Here is a 24,555-nt window from a genome sequence, read left to right as displayed (position 1 = left end):
AAAATACAAGTAAAACTGCCCTAATCTGAAAATCCTCTCTCTGCATACCTTTCTCCCTCTCACTGACTAAGTAATGGACTCTACTGACCCCAACATGATGTCAACACGTCAGCAATGAAGCAGAATTTACGTTCATAGTAATCAGTGAGGGTGTAGAGCATGTTATGGCTTTGGAGAGCAGTTTTTAAAGATGATATCTTTAAAAATAAAATTGAGAAAGCAAACTTAAATGGCGGACTGACAAAGTAAGCAAGTACTGAGGAAATGTATTTTCTGAACAAATAGGTTACTTTGATTTTTTCAGTTTCATTTTTAACTGGGTCTATCAATGCATCTTTCAAGCAAATGTTTCTAACCTTAATAAATTTCTAAATTTTTATCAGTTTTTTCTGCAGCTTTACTGACACTGAGCAGGTTTATATTTGCAAGAGAAAGATATAAATGCACAGTTTTTGCTGTTAAGGGTAAAATCAAGTTGATGGTTGTGAATTACTTTGACCTCCTTCCTGAAGTTATGTATATTGCTTGTGCTGTATGACAATTATCTAGTCATTTTCAAGACCAGTTTTGTTTTCCCTATAGTTTTTTACAAAGAGCATCATTGTACCTTCTCCTTGGACTCAGCATGACGGGAAGCAAGGCTCTCAACTCCATTCAACCAAATGTGAGTCATCTGTTTATAATGCTGTTTATTTGAACAAAAAGTTGACATGTCTATTGACTTCAGAAGTTTCTTGAACTGAGCTTTAATACTTTGCATGTTGAAATGTTTGAGGAACAACAAATCATCACTTAGTTTTTATTTATTTTTGGGGAGAGATGCCAGGAGTGATTTTTGACTTTCTTATAATTGTATCAGCCTCAAGATGTGTTCTGAGGAGCCGAATGGGAAAATAACTTGGTTCTGCAAGATCTGAACTGAAGTCTGAGAATTTCCAGCAGTTACAAGGCAGCTCAGTGCAGTGTGTGCTGCTTTTGAATAGGCAGGACCCTGGTTTTATATGGCCTTAAACATTAGCACAAGATCTTAAGTGATCCTTTAACAGGAGGCCAATGTCAGAGAACAGAGAGAGAGAATATGATATATTTATTATTCATTTTATAATTTGTTAAGCAAGTAAGTAGGTAGTGATTAGGCTGTAATTGGAGGCTGCTGTAAGTAGCCTTGACTCAAAATTCTGTGTATCCTGCAACCCTTCGAACTTCAGTATTTGAGAGCCGTAGGCAAAGGGCAGCCTAAAAGAGGGGGTAAGCAAGGCTTGCACAACTATTGATACATTTTCTGATGGAATAATGTACCTTAATACTGGTGTTGTTCCTTAATTAGCAACAATATGACTGGCTGATGGTTGACACTTTAGCAACTGGCTGTCATTTCAACACAAAGATCGCTCTGATGATATGCTCCTTCAACATACATTGTATTGTATAAGCATGTAAAGGGGGGGATAAGGATGAGTTATGTGGAAAGTCAAAGAGTGGAGTGTAAGGCGTTATGCTAATAATTTAACAGTTTGATCCCTTGGCAGGCCAGGCAGTTTGTCATGAAAAAAGTACTCAGTTGGGTTTCAGTAACACACGATGTCCTTTCAGTTTCATGTTGCAATATTCCGAACTCTTGGGTTATCCTCTGCTTGCTACCGGAACATCCTGCCAGTGTGTACAAAAGTTGTAGTCACTGCTAGGTAAGTGGGATGTCTGACATTAGCCTAGAGAACGTGGGCCATTAAAGTGATGACTGCACGTACCTTTCCTCAGAACTTCTCTGCCGCCAGTCGAATGTCAGTGCTTCATGTGGTCTTCACCATTGGATCTTCAAGCTTCTAAGATAAGTTGCGGCTTTTTCTGATTCCTTTTTGTCACTGCATGTATGTTTAGGTTACATGTCATCCAGGAAGGGAAAGTGCAGGTGCGGTCGTCAGATCCCCCGTAAGGATGCACACAAACTCTGCCTTTCCTGTCTAGGGCATACACACAGCCATCTTACTTGCGCAATCCATGAGGCCTTCATCACTAAGACACTACACAGTTGTCTGCATGCTTTGAACGTTTACTTGGCGAATCAGCATCTTAAACGCTTAGCATTAGAGATGGAAGGGTTGTCCGGTCACTCTATGGAACCACCAAAAAAGGAAGGCCAAGGTTTCCAGGCTTGAACTTGCTGCTGCCACTCCTCCACCAGACATACTTCTTGTGGCAGACGTTTGCCTGGAAGAGTCTGCTGTTACAGGTACAGCGGTTACCCCTCTGTGGGCCGCAGAACCTAAGGCAGAAGGCACGTCTGGGGAGGGTTTGCAAATGTCACCTGCAGATGATGAGGGGGAACCTCAGGTTCTTATGGCTGCCCAGACAGGCCCTTCCACTGCACCCACTGCTTCCCAGCAAACAGACTCTAGGCCTGTCTCAGAGACTAGGCCTTCACTTAATAAGCAACACAAAGCAAAACATCTCTCCCCTCCAACTGAAAGCCAACCTGACTGTCAGGCTTTGTAACAGAACCTATTTAATGCCTTTATGGCCCTAAGGCCTGCCATGCCGGTTTCCCCACAAGCTGGTCCTCCTCCTATCAGTCCCAGGCATCAAGCTGAGGATTCCTCAGACTTCTCTTCGGAGGATTCTGTCTCCTATGTCTCTCAGATGCCTTTTCCTCTTGGTTATGCTTCTCCAGAGGATGAATCTGCTGAGGCTGACTCCCCAAGAGAGGACCTCACATTTGGGGAGATAATTTCTAAAATGAGCGAACATTTTCAGTGCGACTCTTCGGAAATGTCAGAAGTCCAAAAAAGATGATATGAGCTTCTGCAGATGGAAAGCCCTGCTCCTTTTGCAATTCCTCCAGTGTTACCTGCTTTCTAGGATGCTTTTAATGCTGCCTCTCTCATTTCTGATTCACAATCTGTTTACCCCTAGAAGGCCCGACAGGTTTTACAAAGTCCCTGAAGGGGCAAAATTCTGGAAGGAGAAAGGCTCTGTAGTTGTCTGTCAGGTGGCAGAATCCACCATATCTCTCACACACACTCAACTCTCTCAAAAACGGATACTCTTATGACTCTGTCATAGTCCATGTTGAGGTGAACAACTTGAGATGTACCTCCCTGGACTATATGAATAGAGGCATGATTGAGCTTGCTGAATGTGTCCCAGGCAGGTATGTCCCTAGCCTTAAGCAGCATTGTACCGTCACTCAGAATGATGCTTCAATACAAACCAGAAAATGATTGAATTTAACAATTGGCTTAGTTTCTGGGGTAATTCCAGGGGGATCCAGTAACTGACAGTCTGGGAGGATATGATTGACAGACCACAATGCTGTGCTAGAAGATGGCCTGCATCTGTCTCATTTGGACTTCGGGCTTCTGGCAAAAAGGCCAGTGTCTCCCCCATATTGCCTTTTTTAGGAAGAGTCTTGGTCTATAAAACCAACAAAATTTTCAACAAAACACAAATTAAAGATCATGCTGCTAAGTGCTAGGAGTCTAAACATGAAACTGCACTCATTGCAAGTATTCTTAACCCTGGAAGATGCTAACATTTGTGCACTCACAGAAACCTGGTTCAAAGCTGCGGAGAGCACCCCAGCCTTACCTGGTTACTCATCCTATCATACATTCAGACCCCAAACTGTAGGCAGCAAAACCAAAGGAGGTGGAGTTTCAATATATATTAGACACACACACCTCCAGGCTGGTCAAATAGTATGACATACAGGAGACATTCCACCTGTGTTTAACCGTTGACAAGACCCCTGTTCAAATCATAGTTGGCTACAGGCCCCCAAATTTGACTCCAGAGGCCCACTCCAGCTACCTCTTCAAATCTATCAAGATTCAACCCTTTACCTTGATCCTAGGTGACTTTAACTACCCAACCATAGATTGGAAAAACTACTTGTGCCAGAATGCAAATGCCCAGAGATTCCTCGATTTTTATCAGTGCAAATGCCTTGGAACAGCTAGTCGAAACCCCAACAAGAGACTATGATATCTTGGACTTTGGTATTAACCAACAGGAGTAACCACTGCAGCACCCCTACATTATCATCCTCCCTGGTAGGACCAATCATAAAGCGGTCACTTTCGAATTCAGCATCTCCCCTGACACCCCTCTAGCTAGGGTCAAACAAAAAAACTTCTTCAAAGCTGTTTACAACCTCCTGAGGGATGGTATAAACAGCTTCACAGCCCCCTCCCCCTCTGTTGGAACTGGCACCAATGTCAAAATCTACACCAAACTACTATATGAGCACTTGTAAAGGTGCATGAAATCATGAATACCTGACTGGATAAAATCATCCTCCTGAAGGGAGAGTAAACAAACCTGTCTGCTGGACATTGGCAATAAGTAAAGTATATAACAAAAGGAAAAAAATTGCTGTCCAGGAGCAAGAGAGTCTCACCCAAACAACTGACTGGCACCAGAAACATGGCCTTAAGCTGAATGTCAAAAAATGCATCATCATCCCCTTTGGGGAGAGTGACGTCCCCACATATTATCACATTAATAATGTCCTAAGCGCGCAATCAGTTGTGAGGGATTTGGGCACCCATGTTAACAGCAACCTGACTTTTGACCACCATGTTGTTTCCGTTGTACAGAAAGCTTTCTACATGGCCCACCTCATACGTAAGGGTATCTCATCCAGGGACAAGGAGGTCATAACATCACTGTATTCTTCTAAGGCCAATTATTGAGTACAATGTCCCCTTCGGTATGTACCTCGCAAAGCACATGTAGCAGCTGGAGAGATCACAGAGGTTCTTCACCAGAAGTATCCAGGGCCTCAAACATCTACCCTACACAGATAGGCTAAAAGCCCTGTCTCCTCTAGTCAGTTTTGTACAGACTCCTCAGAGGTGACCTCTGTCTGGCATACAAAGCAATTTCAGACCCCACTTTCATTGGACTGCTGCATATCCGCAAGTGAAGCTCCACTCGAGTAACCCGCACGTGCGACCTCAGCCTGGTTTGTGACATGAATAGGACTTGTTGGCGGGACTGATTTGTGTTCCAGAGATTTCCCCATCTGTGGAATAGACTCCCTCTCCACGTCAAGCACAGTACCTCATTATCCCTTTTCAAGTGCAAACTAGATGGGAAACAGAAAATACAATCCTGGGATTCCACCTGTGTCCCTGCTGGACAGGGGCTTTGTGTGCTGACTTGTCTAAACATGGGCTAAACTCTTGGCTAGACTTATAAGGTCCACAGGGCCATTAGCCTAGTAACTTCCTATGATAAAATTTCTTGGTGCTGGCAAGCCATGCAAGTTACTTCCCTCTACCTCTGTCCTTCTCACAGTCCAGAACAGTAAGGCCATGGAATGCCTTGGTAAGAAGGTATATACTTCTGCTACCCTGGCGTTTAGGGCAGTATATTACCAGACGCACATGTCCAAATATGCCTTGGCTCTTTTGACCCAGACCACTAAGCTTTTAGCTGACCTTCTTCAAGGCTCAAATCTACAGTCTAATTTCCCCTGTCTTCTCAAGTTACTAGATATTCAATTAGATGCAGCTATGATGCTGCAGAAGCTTCTGCCAGGTCTGCAGCCTCAGCTTCAGTCCTAGAAGATATTCATGGTTAAGGCTACAATCCTTACCCAATGATATTAGGGACAAATTACTGGATGCACCCCTGGATAACTCTGCTCTTTTTGGATCTAAAGTGGCTGAGCTATTTAAGGCCCTTCATCAAAAAGGGAAGGAACTGCAAGATTTAAAAAAAAAAAAAAAAACTGTTTGTCTCCGTCTGGGCTGGGGGGCTACTTTGGGCAGCCTGAATGTGCAAGGTACCTGGTCGCACACCTTCAGATGGGAACACGTCAACATCAGGGAAATGAGAGCGATCCTATTTGCCCTGACCGTCTTCATTCATGCTGTAAAACAAGATCCCCTGAAATTGTTCACAGACAACACTACAGTTCTATGGTATGTGAACAAAGACCTGCTAAGCCTGAGACCTGGCAGCCCAACACGGAGTCTCCCTGCAGGCAGTTTACATCCCTTCAGCTCAGAACATTCATGCAGGCACCTTGTGCAGGTACATGCCACAATCCCTTGAAGGGATGCTTCACATGGATGTGTTTCTGGACATTGTCAACAGGTGGGGTATACCACAAATAGATCTGTTTGCCTCTCCTCTGAACAGACAGTTACCACTGTTTTGAACTAGGCTTCCTAGCCCTTTAGCAAGGGCAATAGATGCCTTTTCAATCTTATGGATGGGGAAGTTTCTATATGCATTCCCCCCTTCCCATTAAAAACAAAAAATCTTGCTGGTGACTCCCTTTTGGCCAAGACAGCATTGGTTCCCCCTCCTTCTGCATTTAGCCAGGGCCAGCCATCACAAGTTACCTCACAGAGTGGACCTTCTCACACAGGACAAGGGATCTCTAATCCATTTCCATCTGGAATCTCTGAATCTAACCCTGTGGGTGATAGAATTTTGATCCCTTCTAGACACATTTACACTGAGGATGTGCTAACAGTCTTGCCCAAGGCCAGGAAACCTAACACTAGGAGATCTTTGTCTCAATGGAAGAGATTCTTAATGTGGTGATTACAAAGACAGCTATACCCATTTCAAAAGTGAGATCCCCTCAGTGCTGTCCTAGCTTTCTGAACTCTTCCAAGCAGGGTTGGCGTATTCCTCTGTCAAAGCACACTTTGCTGCTATTTCATCCTGTCTGCCTCTTGATCCCCCTCTAGCTTTCCATCTCCCTCCAAAGTTATTCCTTAAGGGAGTACTACACCTCCGGCCTTCCAGGAGGCTGTTTCCACCTCCTTGGGATCTAAATTGTTTGAGAAATTCACTGTTGCCCCCCTTTGAACCAGCTTGTAAGGCATCTCTGAAACATTGTACCTGGAAAACTGTACTCCTCATGGCCCTCAAATCAGCCAGAAGAGCGTCAGACCTCCAGGCCATCATGGCAACTCCTCCCTTTCCCCCCATCTTCCACAAGGATAAAGTGATCCTGAGGACCAACCCCTCCTTTATGCCCAAGATGGTCAGTGAGCTATGCTTAAATCAGGGCATCCACCTGCCCACCTTTTTCCTCACCCCAAAATAACAGTGAAAGTGTCTTGCAATCTCTTGATTTTTCACAGACAGTTGAGATTTTTACCTTGACAAGACCAAGGCCATTAGGAAATCAGAGCAACTATTTGTGTCCTTTCACCCCAGAGGTCTGGGAAAGGCGGTGACAAAACAGACCATTTCTGCTTGGATTTCCAAGGCTATTTCCTTCTGCTACACATTCCATGGGAAACAAACTCAAGTCAAAAAATTAAGGCCCACTCCACTAGAGCCATGGCTTCATCAGGGACCTTTTTCAAAGACTGGACGCTGTATCTATTCCGGAGGTAGCTACTTGGACATCTGTCCATACTTTGACCAAACTCTACAGGTTGGATCACATCTCCAGATCCAGAGCGGGGTTTGCTAGCTTCTTGGAGAGCAGTTCCATACCACCAACCCTTCTTCCCTGTGAGCTTTGGCACTCAACCAAGAGTTTGGAATACTGCAACATGAGAATAGAAGGACATAGAATAGTTGTGTAAAATCTTATAACCATAGATTTCCTTCTTTTCCATGTTGCAGTATTCATTCCGTCCCTCCTTCCCCCTTTTTCCATCTAAACTGTTCCTTCTTGGATGGCACAAGACTTATACAGCTATCCTGGGACTGGGGTCCGACAGGGGCGTTCAGTTCTGAAGAAAGATACGTGCAGATGTCACTTTTATGGCCCACGCTCCCTAGGCCAATGTCAGACATCCCACGTACCTAGCAGTGACTACAAGCTTTTGTATACTGGCCAGATGTTCAGGTAGCAATCAGAGGATAACCCAAGAGTTTGGAATACTGCAACATGGAAGAGAAGGACATGTATGGTTATGGTACGATTTTACACAACTATTCTTTTTTGTGGAAAAAAGGAGTCGGCCAAATGTCTTCAAAATTGATGAGCTGGTGTAGATCTGTCTCTGTCAGATTAGTTGCAGAGTAGAAACTTGTACATGGTAAAATTATTGGACTCTAGAGCCCAGTAACTGTGAGGATAGTGGAGGAAGAATTTGCACCCAAGACCACCCTCCGAGTGTCTCCTGAGAGGTAAACCAGTTATTGACAGTACTGTATTCACTTCAACAGGTTTTCAGGCACTTCAAAAGGATCGTCAGCTGCTCCTCTTTCATTAATAAAGTGCTTATGCACTAGATACTGTTGCAATATGGTTAGAAAAAAGCAAGCAAATTACAGTAGGAACTAAAGTAGTTAATACCAGTAATTGCTTCAGTGGGTTTTCACAGGAGGCCATGTCAAAAAGGAAAGCGTTCAGGGAGCTCTTAAATGAGATCAAGGTTGAACATTTCCTAAGCTGCTGTGATAACAAGTTTTAAAGGTGCAAGCCTGATAACTGAAACACCAAACATCTGATGTTTCAAGCTGCACTATAGAAACTGGTACCATCTCCATACAGGCTGGCTTAGCACACTGCCTGAAGGGGCAGTAGGAAGATGTTAACTGCTTGGGTAAGTGAAAATCCAAGTTGCATAGAGTTAAAAAGAACCCATAAACAATTTTAAAGCTAGTGCAGTTTTCTCAGAATGGCATTAATGTGCTGATGGTGCTCTATGCCAATAAGTAGATGTTCATCGTGTTTCACTGTTGCAGTCATTACTCTTGGGTTATCCTGCTGGCAGGCTACCCTCAGTCAGCCAGAATTCCAAAGTCTAGGTCCGGCGTCGGTTGCTGTCGCTTCTTCCCTGACGTCAGTGCGCCAGGGGTATAAAAGATGCAGCCGACGCCATTTTCTTCAGTCTTTCTTGCCGCGCATGCCCGAAGCAAAAGCAGTTCGCAAGTGCCAGTCGGCCAACTCCTGAGATTTTCAAATCTGAATTTCAGGACCGAAGTCTTCATTAAAGCTAAGTACCCCGTTGGGGACACTTTTTTTCTTGCTCCAGACCGATGTCAGAAAAAGTTAACAATTGTATTTCTTATGGGAAGCAAATACCTCATAAGGATTTTCACTCTTACTGTATTCCTTGCCTAGGCCCTGATCACAACGTTGCTAGCTGTCGGTTTTGTGCAAGATTTAACCAACGCACTATTAAGCATCTGTTCGATTTTGCATTTCATTACTTTGGCCGAAGATTTAATTGTATAATGCCGTCGGAACAGCCGACAACCGGAGTTTACAAAAAACGCAAGGATAAGAAAAAGGATAGGCATCCGAGGTCCAAAACCAACGACAAGACCTCTGCTAGGCCATTCGCCAGTTCTCAGTGAGGCGCTTTTGCAGCCCCTGGTGCCCGCTACCACAGAGCCACAGGCCGTTTCCGACTCCCACGTGGAGCCAACTGGGCCTCTGGATACTCAAGGTATTGGACACTCTGAAATCATTCCCTCAGATGGGTCCGGAGCTGCTGAGCAGGCATCGGCTTCTGAGGGTGTCTTCAGACCTACACAACTATATATTAAGCTATCTTCAGCTTCAAAGACAAAGAATAAAGCAGCTCTAAAGACAAAGAAACAAGTACAGCATTCTCCTACTCAGGCTTCCATGCCTAAAAAACAGATGCTCAAAATGGCCGAAGACCTAATTACTTTGATCAGGGGCTCCCATCCCCCTCCTGATAAGAGGCCTAGGCAAGAGACAGAGTATGATTCTTCTGATCAGGTTTCTATTTCCCGATTCCTCTTCTGAACAGGATTATTCCATGCTTCCCTATGAGGATTATGATGCTGAAGAATCCATTCCTTCAGTCTCTCCTCCTGAGGGTTATTCTTTTGGGGAAACCCTGCATACTATGAGGGAGCATTTCCACTGGGAGAGCCAAGATTATTCTGAATCTAAGAAGACTTTCTGCTACTTCCTCAGCATAGACCCCTTGCTATTCCACCTGTTCTAGACATTGTAGATTATGTATTTTCAGAGTCTGGCCTGTCCCCTGACTCTTTACCCCCTGCACCTGCTAAGCCAGACAGATACTACAGGGTCATGGATTCTCATAAATTTCTATATAAAAACCCCGCTGCTGACCCAGAAACTATATCTCAGGGTCCCAAAGGGGTTAAAGCTTCCACTGCAAAAAAACCCTGTCCCCTCTGATAGGGATTCTAGGGCTCTAGACAGATGGGGGAAAATGTTTACACTTCTGCTACCTTGGCTGTAAGGGCTTTAAATTGTCAGTTTCATATTCTTAAATATCAGCAATATTTAATGTCACTGCTTAAACAGAAATTGTTGACAAATACTGAATGTTCAGAGAACAAGGAAATGCAAGATGTTATGTAGTCCTATCTCGCCTACATTCTTACCAGTGGGTTCGGAGCCAAACATCGGCTCCGACTCGGCCGATTTTTACTAGCTCAAAGTCTCTCATTGGCTGGGCTAAGAGGGTATCCCATGGTGCACTGCTCCATATCCCCAGATCTCATTTGCCGCTTGTGTAGCTCGGTCATGGTCTTGCTTGGCTATGGCTAAGTACCCTCTGTTTTGCTATTTGTCTTTGAGAAAGTTGTTAGTTCAGACCCAAAAGCTATTTTAATAACTATTCTTGTTGCTGATAGCTAAATTTGTGTGTGTGTTTTCAGTGCTTGAGAGTGTTCGTTGTTTGGTATCCCTAACTGTTCCAGCGGGCTAGGCCCATTTTAGTTAGAGGACCTAGTCCTTCCCTCTGTTATTGGATAAACTTATGGTCATACCCAGAAGAACCGTTTCAGTTAGGGTTATTAGTGTGTGGCTAGTACTGTTTTCCTGGTGTGTCTATCTTGTGTTTGAACCGTTTCAGTTAAAGTTTCTCAGTGTGCTTAGTAAGGTGTTTTTTCTGGTGGTCTAAATTGTGTGGTGTTTCCTGCCCTTTTTTGTAAGTTGCATCTAGGTGTTTAACGTTAATTATAAAATGTCCAAAGATTAGAAGGAACATAAGCCCTTCTGGCTTTAAAAAATGTTCCAAATGTGGATATAAAATGTCCATCACGGATGGACACTGTGTGGGTCTACTACCTCAGAGCCATCCATTTACAGGAGTTTTGTAGCTTTTGCCACGCATTCAGTCCTAGGGTGCTCCAGGAGAGAAAAAACAAATTAATATTAAAGGGACTTTTGAAACCGTCATTTGAGGAAGCTATAGATTCGGCTTCTAGTACTCTTAAGTCTAAAGCTTCCAAGTCTAAGAAAAAGTCTCCGGCTCCATCTGCAACTTCGGAGCCTCCGGAGAAGATTACGGTTTTGGACTCTACCTCCTCGGCTCCACTCTCCTCGGGGCTGCAGGAGGCATCAGTGTTAACCAAATTGGCGTCAGCTCCAATTATTCTTGAGCCCATTCGGAGCAGGTCGCCCAGTGCCAGGCATGTTTCACCAGACGAGATCCCAATCTCCATTGCTCTCCTACAAATCCTCCAGGCTTTCTGATTTGGATGTTGATAGGGTAGTGCAGAGGCTCCTACAGTCGCCGGTGTTGGCCAAATTGTTCTCTGCTCCGACCCACTCGGCTCCGGAGCCAGTTTCTTTGACAGTTTAAATGATTCCTCCTCCGAGCACATCCTTGTCGTCAGAGCTGGTATGCTCCGCTCCGAGTGATGTTCCTGCGCCAGCTCCGATACCCCCTTTAGGTCTATCGGTGTCGACATTGGCTCCGACAATGTCGGTTCCGTCCACAGGGTTCGAGACTCGGGTCTCTTCGGTCGGGCCCGAGGGGGATACTTCGGGACAGCTGTCTGTTCCGAGTCTCCTACTCGGTGCATCGGCTCGGGGGACCCCTGTCCCGGTCGTGGCCTCCGAGGCCGGTCTGTCCGCGGACTCGGGAGGTCCTGCCTTCGAGGCCATGCAGAGCGCGCTGGCAAGATAGTCATCCACATCACCCGGGTCAGTCATTCCATCCCCCACCACCCCAGCGAGAATCTCTGACACTCACCTATCCATGGACAGTAGAGTGCCAGGCCCTAAGGATACCCCCACGAGTGGTCCCCAACTTTCTGAGGGTCTCCCAGAGTCTGTGCCTGAGGAGCCTCCTAGAAAGAAATTGTGCAAGAGGAAGCACATAGACTCCCAGGATGAGTCTCTCCCCTCCAATACTGACCTCGAGGAATCGGAAGTGTTCCCCCAAGTCTTCCTCTGATGATGTTTCCTTCTCCGATATCCTGGAGATACTGAAACAGAGGAGGCTGGCCTTCCAAAACTCTTTCCGAGGAGGAGTCAGTATTCCTTACGGCTTTTGGCGCTCAGCCTTCCGCCTCCTGGGTGTCTCCGCCCTTCGAACTTCTTGACCTCATTTGTCGAAGAGTGTGGGAAAAACCTGATTCTGTGGAGCCCGTGCCCAGGCGTCCCAACAAATTCCTGTCTGTACCCCCCAGGGAAAAGTGCCGGTAGATGCCATGGTGGTGGCGGTGGCAGCCACCCAGAAGTAAGTTGTAGAGTCTTCCTCATCGGTCCATCCTCCTAACAAGGAGTCTAGGACCATGGACCGGTACGGGAACCATACCCTATCTTCAGCAACCTTCACTTTACGGTCGCTGAATTATTTATCTCATTTCACTCGGCTCCAGAGAGATCTCCTCAAAGAACTGGGAGATGCTCTTGTGGGTAACATACCTGAGGCGGTGGCTCAGACGGTTAACGCACAGGTTTCTACCCTCAACTCCATCGCTAACTTGTCCATACGGCTCATCTCGTATGCGGCCAAGAGAGAGAGTAGGGCGGCGAGCCCAGGGATCGCCCTTAGAAGGCAAGCCTTGGCTGCGCCTGTGTCACTTCGTGGAGGCCTTCAAGTCTTCCTTCACTGACACCTCATTTGACGGTTCCTCCTTGTTTGGGACCAAAGTGAAAGACACCCTCACCAGGTGCGAGCAAGAGGGAAAGACCCTGTCTGCTGTAGGGGTCCGTTTTTCCCTTCCTTCTAGGCCTTATCCCAAGGCCCAGCGGGGGGGGTGGTTCAAGAAATCAGAGTTTTTTTCCTGCCGTACAAGGTGAACCCTCCTCCAGAGGCGGGGGGGGGGTTACTCAGGGAGACGTCGCCCCAGAGGCAGAGGGGGCCCCTGCAGTTCGGGAGACCGCAACTCCTTCCGTGGCTCTCCATACTCTCATTCCCGAGGGTGTGCCCGACTGCGCTTATCCGGAGCCAGTCGGGGGTCGAATTTCCTTATACCCGGAAGCCTGGGAGAGCATCACCCAGGACCGATGGGTACTAAGGATGGTTTCTGGAGGTTACCTCATCCCATTCTCTTTAGTACCCCCGCCAACAATAAAATCCCAGACGTTCCACCCAGTCAAAGGGATCAAGCAGCCTCAGAGGTATCTCAACTGTTAGAAAAAGGAGCCATCCAACCAGTCCCCTCAGACCAAATCGGATTAGGGACTTCAAGATTCTTTTTGGTGCCAAAAAGAACAGGGGACCTGAGACCCATATTAGATCTCAGACAACTCAACAATTACTTACACAAGTCCAAGTTCCTTATGGTCACTCTACAATCGATTCTCCCATTGTTGGGAGAGGAAGTTTGGATGTGCTCCATCAATCTCAAGGATGCTTATTACCATGTCCAAATGGACAAAGCATCCAGGAGTCACCTACGCTTCCGGCTGGGAGCCAGTCACTTCCAGTTTCGTGCCCTGCCCTTTGGTCTCATCACAGCCCCCAGGGTGTTCACCAAATGTATGGCAGTGGTGACTGCTCACTTGAGAAGTCACGGATTCCAGGTGTTTCCATACCTGGACTGGCTCCTTACTGCCCCCACCAGGCATCAACTAGTTCAGACCAGGGACGCTACCATCAGTCTATGTCACCAATTGGGCATAATGATAAACTGGGAAAAATCTGCCTTATTGCCCTCACAGCATGTCACCTTTATAGGAGCAGAGTTGGACACCATTCAAATGCGAGCATTCCTACCACAAGAAAGGATCACGGTATTGCAACAACAAATTCATATACTGATGCCCCTGAGACAAGCGAAGGCATGACTGGTTCTACAACTCCTAGGGACCATGGCGGCGACCATCATGTTAGTCCCTCTAGCAAGATTACACATGAGAATTCTTCACTGGCTCCTCTTTGTCCAATGGTCTCTCCAAAGACTCCCACTATCTCATCCCATCTTAATCACAGACAGGTGCAAGCAGGACCTCCGTTGGTGGCTGTGTACCAACAATTTGAACAGGGGTAAGCCCTTCGTTCCTCCCGTCCCTGTTGCCACGGTGACCACGGACGCCTCCCAAATGGGGTGGGGGGGGGCATTATCTCGACAGGACAGTCCAAGGCACGTGGCAAAACACGAGATACATTCGCATATAAATGTCCTAGAGATGAGAGCAGTGCTTCTTGCGTTGCACGCACTTCAGGAAGTTCTTCCTCTAGGGACTATTGCGATACACTCAGACAACATGTCAGTAGTGTGGTATCTCAACAAGCAAGAGGGGACACGGTCTTACCCCCTATGCAAAGAGGCTATGCGAGTGTGGAATTGGGCAATAGCTTCCCAACGGTTTCTGGTGGCAACGCATATTCCGGGGAAGTCCAACGTAATAGCGGACAGGCTAAGCAGAGTAATACTTATGCCTTACAAGTGGTCCCTGAATCGCCTGGTTACAGAGCGAATCTTCAGCAGATGGGGTCAGCCTTGCTGCGACCTTTTTGCCAGCCCTCTCAATGCGAAATGTAGCAACTACTTCACGCTGATCCCGCCCCCCCCAGGGGAAATCACCCAGGGATGCTCTGGTTCACGATTGGCCCTCCGGTCTGCTTTATGCTTTCCCTCCGTATCCCCTTCTCTCAAGCGTGATTCAGAAAGCGCAATTCTTGGGAAAGCAGAATGATTCTGATTGCCCCACGTTGGCCTCGTAAAGTATGGTTCCCCTTTCTTCAAACATACGTTGTGGACACTCCTTGGATTCTGGACCCTCTACCAGATTTACTGACACAGATGTCGGGACAGTTCCACCCCTCTCTGAGGACACTCCGGTTGACAGCCTAGCTACTCCACTTCTATCGCTAGTCAGATGTCATAATTTTTCACCGGAAGTGGTCCATTTATTATCGTCCTCCCATAAGCCATCCACTAGAAAGATTTATTCTAGCAAATGGAAAAGGTTCTCCATCTGGGCTCATACTAGAGGTATCGATCCTTACACAGCTCCAATAGATTCAGTTCTGGAGTTCTTGTCAATGCTTTTTCTATCGGGGGTACGCATCAGCCACCATCAAAGTTCAGCTGGCGGCGATATCTAATTTCCACGTAGCGAATGAACCTAGTCTTATGGCACACAGACTATGCAAAGCATTCCTTAAAGGTACCCTGTTGCTTCGCCCCCCCCCCCCCCCCAGTGTCCGAAGCAGTTATGCCCTGGGATCTCAATTTTGTTCTTCAAGCCCTTACTGTACCACCATTTGAACCTGCAGCTACCTGTGAATTAAAATTCTTAACATGGAAAACAGCATTCTTAATAGCAATCACTTCAGCGCGGTGGGTCTCGGAAATTCAAGCCCTCTCCATCAAACCCCCATATTTAATCTTTCACAAAGATAAGGGTGTCTCTTAGACCAAACCCATTGTTCCTTCCTAAAGTGGCTTCTGTGTCTAACATGAAGGCTTCTGTGTCTAACATGAATCAGTCCATTGAGCTGCCGGTGTTCTTTCCCCACTTCTCTAACAAGGCAGAATTTAGATTTCACCAATTGGATGTACATAGACAGTTACGCTTCTATCTACACCAGACAAAAGATATCCGGAAGTCTGACCAACTCTTTGTCTCCTTTTCGGAAAACCGATTGGGTTTTCCAGTATACAAGGTTACGCTGTCTAGATGGATAGCCAGTTGCATCTCTTTCATCTATCAGGCAGGAGATAAAAATTTGCCATTTCCAGTCAAGGCACATTCTACACTGGCTGTTTCCACAGCCGATCAAGCTAGATTGTCAATGGATGATATATGTGCTGCAGCTACTTGGGCTTCTCCTCACACTTTTGTTTCTCATTACAAATTGGACGTGGTCTCCAGGGGCAGATCTTCCTTTGGTTCCACAGTTCTCAGGAGTATTATCCTATGAGCCACCCAGGATGTAGGTGCTAGGGACGCTGTCCCACGGGTAAGAATGTAGGTGAGATAGGACTACATAACATCAAGAAGTTATGTACTCACCATAACATTCGATGTATGTAGTCCATCTCGCCTCACATTCTTACTTACCCTCCCACCTTCCCCCTGCCTGGAGGATTTGGAGTATAGGATTTGGAGCATAGGTTGTCACCTGCTGAGTCCCTTTCATTAGTGATTGTTTATATGGATGTGAGGTGTGTATGAAGTACATATGTTGTTTCGCAGCAAACTAGATCTGGGGATATGGAGCAGTGCACCATGGGATACCCTCTTAGCCCAGCCAATAAGAGACTTTGAGCTAGTAAAAATCGGCCGAGTCTGAGCCGATATCCGGCTCCGAACCCACAGGTAAGAATGTGAGGCGAGATGGACTACATCGAACGTTATGGTGAGTACATAACTTCTTGATTTATTGCATGCAACTGAACAAGTGGGAAAGCATACTTTGCAATGTGGTTGATTCACTGGAGGCCTCTTGCAGGGCCGCTGTTACAGGTTCTGTTATTAGAAGGCATGCTTGGCTAAACGAACAGAATCTGCCTGATCATGTTAAAGCAAAATTATTAGATGCAACATTACAGCATGATACTTTGTTTGGTACTAAAGCAGAAGAGGTGTTGAAAAAAATGGAGGATAAAGCAAAATCAGTGCAGACAGTCAAGGATTTTATACAGGTACAGCTACCCAGATTTAGCAGGAACTGGCCTTCTAAAAATTGGTAGTTTCCCGTGTCAGACAGACCACAAAGTGGCAGATACAGGCGTCCCAGAGGCAGATCTCAGCCCCAAGGCTCATACAGACCTAAACAATGGGGTGCTCCTACCTCCAAAAGCAGAGAAGACAAATCACAACTTGCAGGAAACAGTCCCAATGACTTTCCTCTGCCAGATCCAAGCACTTTCCTTATGGCAGCCCCCTTAGGGGGAAAACTAGCACTCTTTTCATCAAATTGGCAAATGTTTACCCAAGACAAATGGGTCCTGAACATAGTGTCCCAAGGCTACAGGTTCCATTTTCACACCTTACCAAGGTCAAAAGGTATGCCAGAACTGCCACACAATTGATGGGCAGAGGCACAAAAACAATTTACAGCCCTCATGGACATGAGGGCCATTCAGCAAGTACCACAACAAGAGCAGGGGCAAGGATTTTACTCCAGACTTTTCCTAGTGCCCAGAAAGGACAAAACCTGGAGACCAATACTGGACCTGTCTATACTAAATACGTTTCTGGATGTTCCAAAATTCAAGATGTTGACTCTACAGCAGCTACTGCCTATGCTGGGCAAGAAGGCCTGGCTCGTAACTTTGGACCTAAAAGAGGCATACCTGCATGTCCCAATCAGACAATCTTGCAGAAGATACCTCAGATTCATAGCTGGCTCAATGCATTACCAATTCTCTGCACTGCCCTTTGGCTTATCTACTGCACCCATGGTTTTCACAAAATGCCTGGCACCAGTAATTGCGTTTTGCAGACAGAGGAATTCAAATATATCCCTATTTGGACGACTGCCTAATTCAAGCAGAGAACAAAGACATTCTTCTAAAGCATCTGGCGTTTGTAAAAAGATTACAAATTGGCCTAGGGTACACACTAAACGAAAATAAATCAAAACTAGTGCCTTCTCAAGAGATAATATTCCTGGGTGCAAGCTTAAATACAGATGCCCAGATGGCTTATCTCACGCCAGACAAACAAAAGCAACTGACTTCTTACTTCAGGAAATTGGCAACAAAAACCCACTTATCTGCAAGGAAAATCCTGCAGGCCATGGGTTTCATGGCATCCTGCATTCTACTAATTCCATATGCCAGATTGCATATGAGGAAACTACGATGGCATCTAAAAAGTGTTTGGACTCAGCATTGCCACAGCCTGGAGACAGTAATTGCACTCATTCCCTGCCTGCAACAGGAGTTTCGATGGTGGGAAGAAGCCTGTCACCACAACAGGGGTCTGCCATTCAGTTTACCCACAGCCAGACAGACACTGACAACGGATGCATCAGATTATGCGTGCGGGGCCCATATGGCAGGAAAATGTATTCAGGGCACATGGTCTGCAAACCAGATGCATCTTCACATCCAATCAAAAAGAGATGCTAGCTGTTCAAAATGCCCTGATAGCTTTCAAGGACCTGCTTCACCCAGGACAGCTATTGATAAAGACAGACAATACTACGGTCATGTGGTACATAAACAAGCAGGGAGGTACACATTCCTACCCCTTCTGCAGACAAGCAATGAACTTATGGGACACAGCATTGACCTTTCTTCAAGTTCACCTGCAAGCACAATTCCTGCCAGGAAAAACAAATACTCTGGCAGACTAAGCAGAAACCTCATGGATCCCCACGAATGGAAACTGGATCCACAAGTCTTCAGCATGATAACAAGGAAACGGGGATGCCCAGACATAGATCTATTTGCCTCCCCTCACAACTGCCAATTGCAGAGATTTTGCACAAGGATTTATCACAAACAAGCATGGAAAGTGGACGCCCTATCCTTCAGCTGGAAAAATCTAACAGTATACGCTTTTCCTCCACTGCCTCTCCTTCCCAGGGTACTCCTAAAGGTCAGACAAGAGAAGCCAAAAATGATACTGATTGCACCACACTGGCCACGCCATCACTGGTACCCAATCCTAAAGAGCTTGTCTCAAGGTTGGATGTATATTGCCTCAAACTTCTCACTTGCTGACCCAACAAAACAATCGGATTCTGCACAGCCAACTCAGGACCTTAAATCTGGCAGCATGGCAGATAAGGTAGCCATTCAGAACACTCCTCTTTCAAAAGCTGTTATGGATGTTGTCTTGGAGGCCAGGAGGCCCAGTACCAGAAAATCTTATGCAGACAAATGGAAGAGATTCTGTGCTTGGAACCAGGAACAAGGCATCGACATGTGTGTACCAAATATCCCTCAGATTTTACAATACCTGAGATGCTGAACAAAGGCCTTTCTTTCTCATCAATTAAGATTCATGCCTCTGCCATTTCAGCCCATTACAATGCGGAGCCACCTATCTTTTCTCATCCTTTAGTAAGGCAGTACCTCAGAGGGGCCAAAAACATTAGGCCTCCAAGGAGAGCACCAATTCCGGCCTGGGACCTCAATTATGTTTTGGAAAAACTCACACTGCCTCCTTTCGAGCCAGCATCAACAGCTGATATAAAATTCTTATCCTGGAAAACAGCTCTGCTCCTAGCAATAACCTCTGCAAGACAAGTCTTGGAGTTACAAGCACTCATGGCTGTGGAATCTTTTATCATTTTTCATCCAGACAGGGTTTCTCTGAGGACAAACCCAACATTTATGTTTAAGGTGGTGTCCAGTGTGGCCCTCAACCAAACCATTCACTTGTCTACCTTTTATCCAAATCCACAGAACAAGGGTGAGAAAATTCTGCATTCATTGGACATACACAGGCAGTTACGCTTCTACTTGGACAGAACTAAAGCTTTCAGAAAGACTGAGCAACTTTTAGTGTTATATGCTGCAGGATCACAAGGAAAGGCCATCTCAAAACAGACCATTTCTAAATGGATAGGCCATTGCATCAGTTTCTGCTATTTTCAGCATGGCAAATCAGTGCCTAAGGGCATTAGGCCTCATTCCACCAGAGCAGCAGCCACTTCAGCAGCCTTCCTCAGAGGAGTACCAACCAGAGATATCTTAGAGGCTGCAACTTGGAGTTCAGTGCACACTTTCACAAAGCACTACCACCTACCTCTTTACTCTAAGTGCAGAGCAGGCTTTGCCACTGCAATTCTGCAGGGCCTCATAGCCGCTCCTAATCCTATTTAGCCCAGCCACCCATCCTCAGCTTTGGGATTCAACCCAAGAGTAATGACTGCAACAGTGAAACACGATGAACATAGTACAGTTGTGTACCTACCATAAATGTAGATGTTAGAGTGTATTCACTGTTGCAGTCCAGGTTACCCACCCACCATCCCCTTTCTTTGCTGGGACTTATCTATACTTCTCTATCCTATACAACCTATGTGGTGTATTTGCTTGTAGATGAAGATATTGTTTATTTTGGTGTATGTTTTTTATAAGCAATATGTATTGCCTACCTTTTTGGGGGCACCTGACATCTGGGGCAAGAAAAACTGAAGAAAATGGCATCGGCTACATCTTTTATACCCCTGGTGCACTGACGTCAGGGAAGAGGCGACAGCAACTGACGCCGGACCTAGTCTTTGGAATTCTGGCCGACTGAGGGTAGCCTGCCAGCAGGATAACCAAAGAGTAATGGCTGCAACAGTGAATACACTCTAACATCTACATTTATGGTAGTTACACAACTTTACTTTGTGTTGCAGACGTTCTGTATAAATTGTAATTGGCTACCCCTGGTGTTTGTAAGCTTTAGTTAAGGCAAGAGAGACCTGAGGCTAGAATACCCAATCCTCTTTATATATTTGGTGTTTGCAGTTTTCCTCAGATGGAAGTATGATGTCTTGCCACAGCAAACATTTGGTCCTTAGATGTTAGTTTGTCCAGAATGGTGCCAAGAACTGCACACATTAGATGCAAACTCCAACTTACTGCCACCATACAGAAATGATGGAAGTGGCAAAGTAGTGTGCACAGACAAGACTTTTGTTTTTGATGTGGTAAGTTTCAGCTGGTTAGCACAAAGCCAGTAGGTCATCTAGTAGTCATCACTGCCATATATTCCTATTAGAAGGAGAGATAAAGTGGTATAACAATGATTCAACAAACCTCTTACCCACAGCAACTCCCCAAGGTGCAGTATAATGACCATAAATAATAGCGAACCCAGCACTGTTACTTGTGGAGCTCCACAAGTACAGAATTGGAGATGCCACAATAGGAGCTAATGTCAGTGACTCAACAGGTAGCATGCTTACCTTTGATGCTAGAAGATCACAAGGCTGTGAGTTTTATTCCCACTCCAGGTACTTGGATTAATGTTCCTAGTATTAACACTGCTGCAAAAGGGGAGTGCTGCACTCCTGAGTGTGCCATTCTTTGGATGAGAGGATAAATCAAGATCCCATCTGCTTGAATTGGTGGTAGCGCATTTGGATGTAAAAGACCACATGACACTTACAAAAAATAGTAAGGGGGCTGTTTTATTTGTATATACGTTATTTACACATCAGTGTTTACATTTTCACATTCCTTGGAACTCTGTATCTATTATATTTAGTTGTTGAATTGAATGTGAATTTGTTCTGTTTTATATAAATCACAGGTTGCTTTGTATATAAATCACTACTGTATGTATTATATTGTTTTTGTGTTGTGCAATGTGGAGCTTTTCTCCCCAGGTCTCCACTGAAAATGAGCCCCTGGCCCAGTCGGACAATACCCAGTTAACAAACGAAATAAATAATTTGCAAATTCTTTTTCGTCACCATTATTTTACACTTACAATTTCTCGTCTGTAGTACATCATAAAAGTAGTAGTCTTCCTTTTCTTTAACTACCTTCTTTCATTTATCCCCTATTGGTTCTTTCATAAGTATTTTTAGTGCTGCCGATATATCTGCAACCCTTCTGTTTTATTATATAGCAAACTTCTACACGTTCTTTTCCACAATACTCAGACTGTAACAAATGCTATTTTATCCTATTTTTCAATTTCCGCATACTTTTTTCCTCATATCTGCAATACATTATTGTTTCCATATTCACATCCTTAAAACTGTCCCACTTATATTCATTTTAAACTTTTTTTCCAAAGCATGTTATTCATTTTACATGTTCATAGGTTCATACTAGGCTATCTGCCCTAAGGCATTTATAAGCCTAGCCAGAATGTGTTTGGCTTTCGCCACCCATTTTAAATTTATTTTGCTATGCCCTTTTTCGAGGTTAGTATACTGTGCCTCTGTCTAACAGTGACACAGAAGTGATACCCGGGGTAAACCTACGATCTCCCATCCACTCATCAAGATTCCTCTTGAAGAGAGTCAATGAGGGACTCTGCCTAACCTGGACTGGGATTTTATTCCAGAGTGAAGGGAGCCTCTGGGTTATGAATCTGTCCCTCCAGCATGTCCTATTTATTTCAGTGCTGAGGTTCAAGTCTAACGAGCGCGTAGCTCGATGGGATTTGGATTTCCTGTGTGCAGCATGTCCATTAATATCGGGTTGGACATGGCTTTATACATCAGGCACAGATCGCCTCTGAACAGGCGGTATGCCACTGAGTAGAGCTGGAGTTTCTTTAACCGGGCAGCATATGGCATCTGTTTGAGCCCTTTGATCCTCTTGGTGAGGTACGTTTGGGGTCTTTCAGTTGCTGCAGGTGTCTGGTAAGGTACATCCCAAAAGGGGCATTGTACTCAATTATGGGCCTGATGAGGGATGAGTAAAGAGGCACGATGACCTCCCCTGATCTAGATGTGAATCCCTTCATGATTAGGTGGGCTATATAAAATGTTTTTCTAACCACTTTGGCCACGTGGTTGTCAAATGAGAGATTGCTATCAACTTGGGGTCCCCAGTCCCTAATTACTTCTTCTGTACTTAATGGATTACCACCTATGTGGTAATTTGTGGGCACTTTGTTTTTGCCAAAGGGGATGACAATACACTTTTTGGCATTTAGCTTGAGGCCATGGCTCTGGCACCAGTTGTCTGTTTCTATGAGGCCCTTTTGGAGGATGCTTGTGTCGGCTGGAGAGTCGATTATGGTGCCCAGTTTGCAGTCATCTGCGAACTTGGTCAGCCACAGTCCTTCCGTGTTGGCCTGTACCTCCGAGAAAAATATACCGAACAAGAGAGGTCCCAGGACTGAGCCTTGTGGGACCACTTGTAACTGGTTTGGAGTCTGACATGACTCCAGCAATTCTAACCATGTGGGTTCTGTCCTTGAGCCAGTTTGCAATCCATCTAGTGACATAGGGGTTTATATTTAAGCTGGTGAGCTTATCTATAATGCCCGAGTGGGGTATTGTATCGAAGGCTTTTGCGAGGTCCAGGTAGGCTGTGTGGACCACCTTCCCCTCGTCAATGGCCTTGGTGACTGTTCCAACCAGGTTTAAGAGGCAGGATCTGCCCTTAACAAAGCCAAACTGGGTAGGATCCAGTGTCTGTAGGTCCCCAATATCTTTATTTATGAGGTCCATGATTATCCTTTCCATAGCTTTGCAGACCAAGCTAGTCAGGCTTATGTGGCGATTAGTATCCAGGATCCGTTGAGGCACCACCTTTATGGAGAGGGGACCACTGTTGCTGTACGCCACTCTTTGGGCACATATCCTGTAGTAAGGCTGAGATTGAACAGTAGTTTTATGTTTGGGTTTAGCTCTTCTTGGAGTTCATGTACGACGCAGCCCAGGACACCGTCTGGTCCCATTGATGCTGTGTTTTTTGCTTTGGAGAGGGCGGCTCTTAGAGCATCTGAGATGTCAGGGGGGCAGCACTCTGCTGGGATAGATATTTGCCCTTTTGGTGGGGAGGGGGGGGGAGAAGTTTGCGCTGAACCTGTCAGCTAGGATGTTGGCAATGTCTGTGGGTTCAGTGTATTTTTTGTCATTTTGGACTAATTCTGAGCATATCCGGGAATTACCACCCAGGTTCCTAACATAACTAAAGAAAGCCTTGTGATTATCCTTAGTGTCCTGTGCAATTTTTCTCTTGGAGCTGGCCTTAGACAATTTTATGAGTGCCCGTAGTTTTTTGCTAATACTGATCAGTGATGCCTTCCCTTTTTGGGATTTTGCTCTATCATTTAGTAGCTTCCTCCTTCTATTGTATAGTTTGTTTATGGCTGGGGTCCACCAGACAGGATGTCTGCCTTTGGAGGATTGGGTCTTGGTTTTATTTGGGATCGCATGATCCATGCATTCCTGAAGGTGTTCATAGAATGCGTTTGTAAAGGATTCTGTGGTCTGGGCCATATTTTCCACAGGCCCTGGGGGCTTTGAAGGATTCCACCTCAGTTTTGAGGAGTGTGAAATTTGCTTTAGAGATGTTTTTCACTGTGGTTTTCTGGGCAGGGGGTGGGGTCGGGATGTGAATATCCAGTGAGATTAGTTTATGGTCTGATCTTACCAGTGAGGGATACACTTCTGGTCTGGAGCATAGAGTCCTCATGTTGGTGATGATCAGGTCCAGTATGTTTTCCCCTCTTGTGGGAGTGGTAACAAGTTGTTCCATAGCATTGAGTTTATAAATTCTAGGAACCTTTGGGCTAGGGTGTTGGAGCTAGAGTAATGCTCCCAGTCTATGTTTGGGTAGTTGAAGTCGCCCAATATAATGGTGTTTGGAGAGACCTTCATATTTTCCAGTGTTCTCAGAAAGGCTGAGTGGGGTTCCTGGGTTTGGGAGGGTGGTCTGTAGCAGGCTATAAACTGGAAGGCAGTTTTACCCACTGTTAGTTGCACATGGATAGTCTCTGATGCTTCGTGCTTTGCCACCAACCTGCAGGTGTGGGTATCTTTAATGAATATCGATACTCCCCCTCCTTTT

The 24,555-nt window shown here is 45.5% G+C and overlaps 1 protein-coding gene across 2 annotated transcripts in view; it reads left to right on the top strand.

Moving 5' to 3' along the window:
* BORA (BORA aurora kinase A activator) overlaps positions 1–24,555 on the top strand; it is a 1,242,116-nt gene that overhangs the window by 324,539 nt on the left and 893,022 nt on the right. For both annotated transcript variants that reach the window (XM_044071743.1, XM_044071742.1), the window contains one exon: positions 583–664. In XM_044071743.1, the coding sequence (XP_043927678.1) occupies positions 583–664 (82 nt within the window). The remainder of the gene's footprint in view (positions 1–582; positions 665–24,555) is intronic.

This window comes from Protopterus annectens, chromosome 5.part0, assembly GCF_019279795.1.
Source record: "Protopterus annectens isolate FY-2018-M chromosome 5.part0, PAN1.0, whole genome shotgun sequence".
NCBI lineage: Eukaryota > Metazoa > Chordata > Ceratodontiformes > Protopteridae > Protopterus > Protopterus annectens.
The sequence above is the reverse complement of the archived record's forward strand: the minus strand, read 5'-3'. Positions and strand labels throughout refer to the sequence as shown.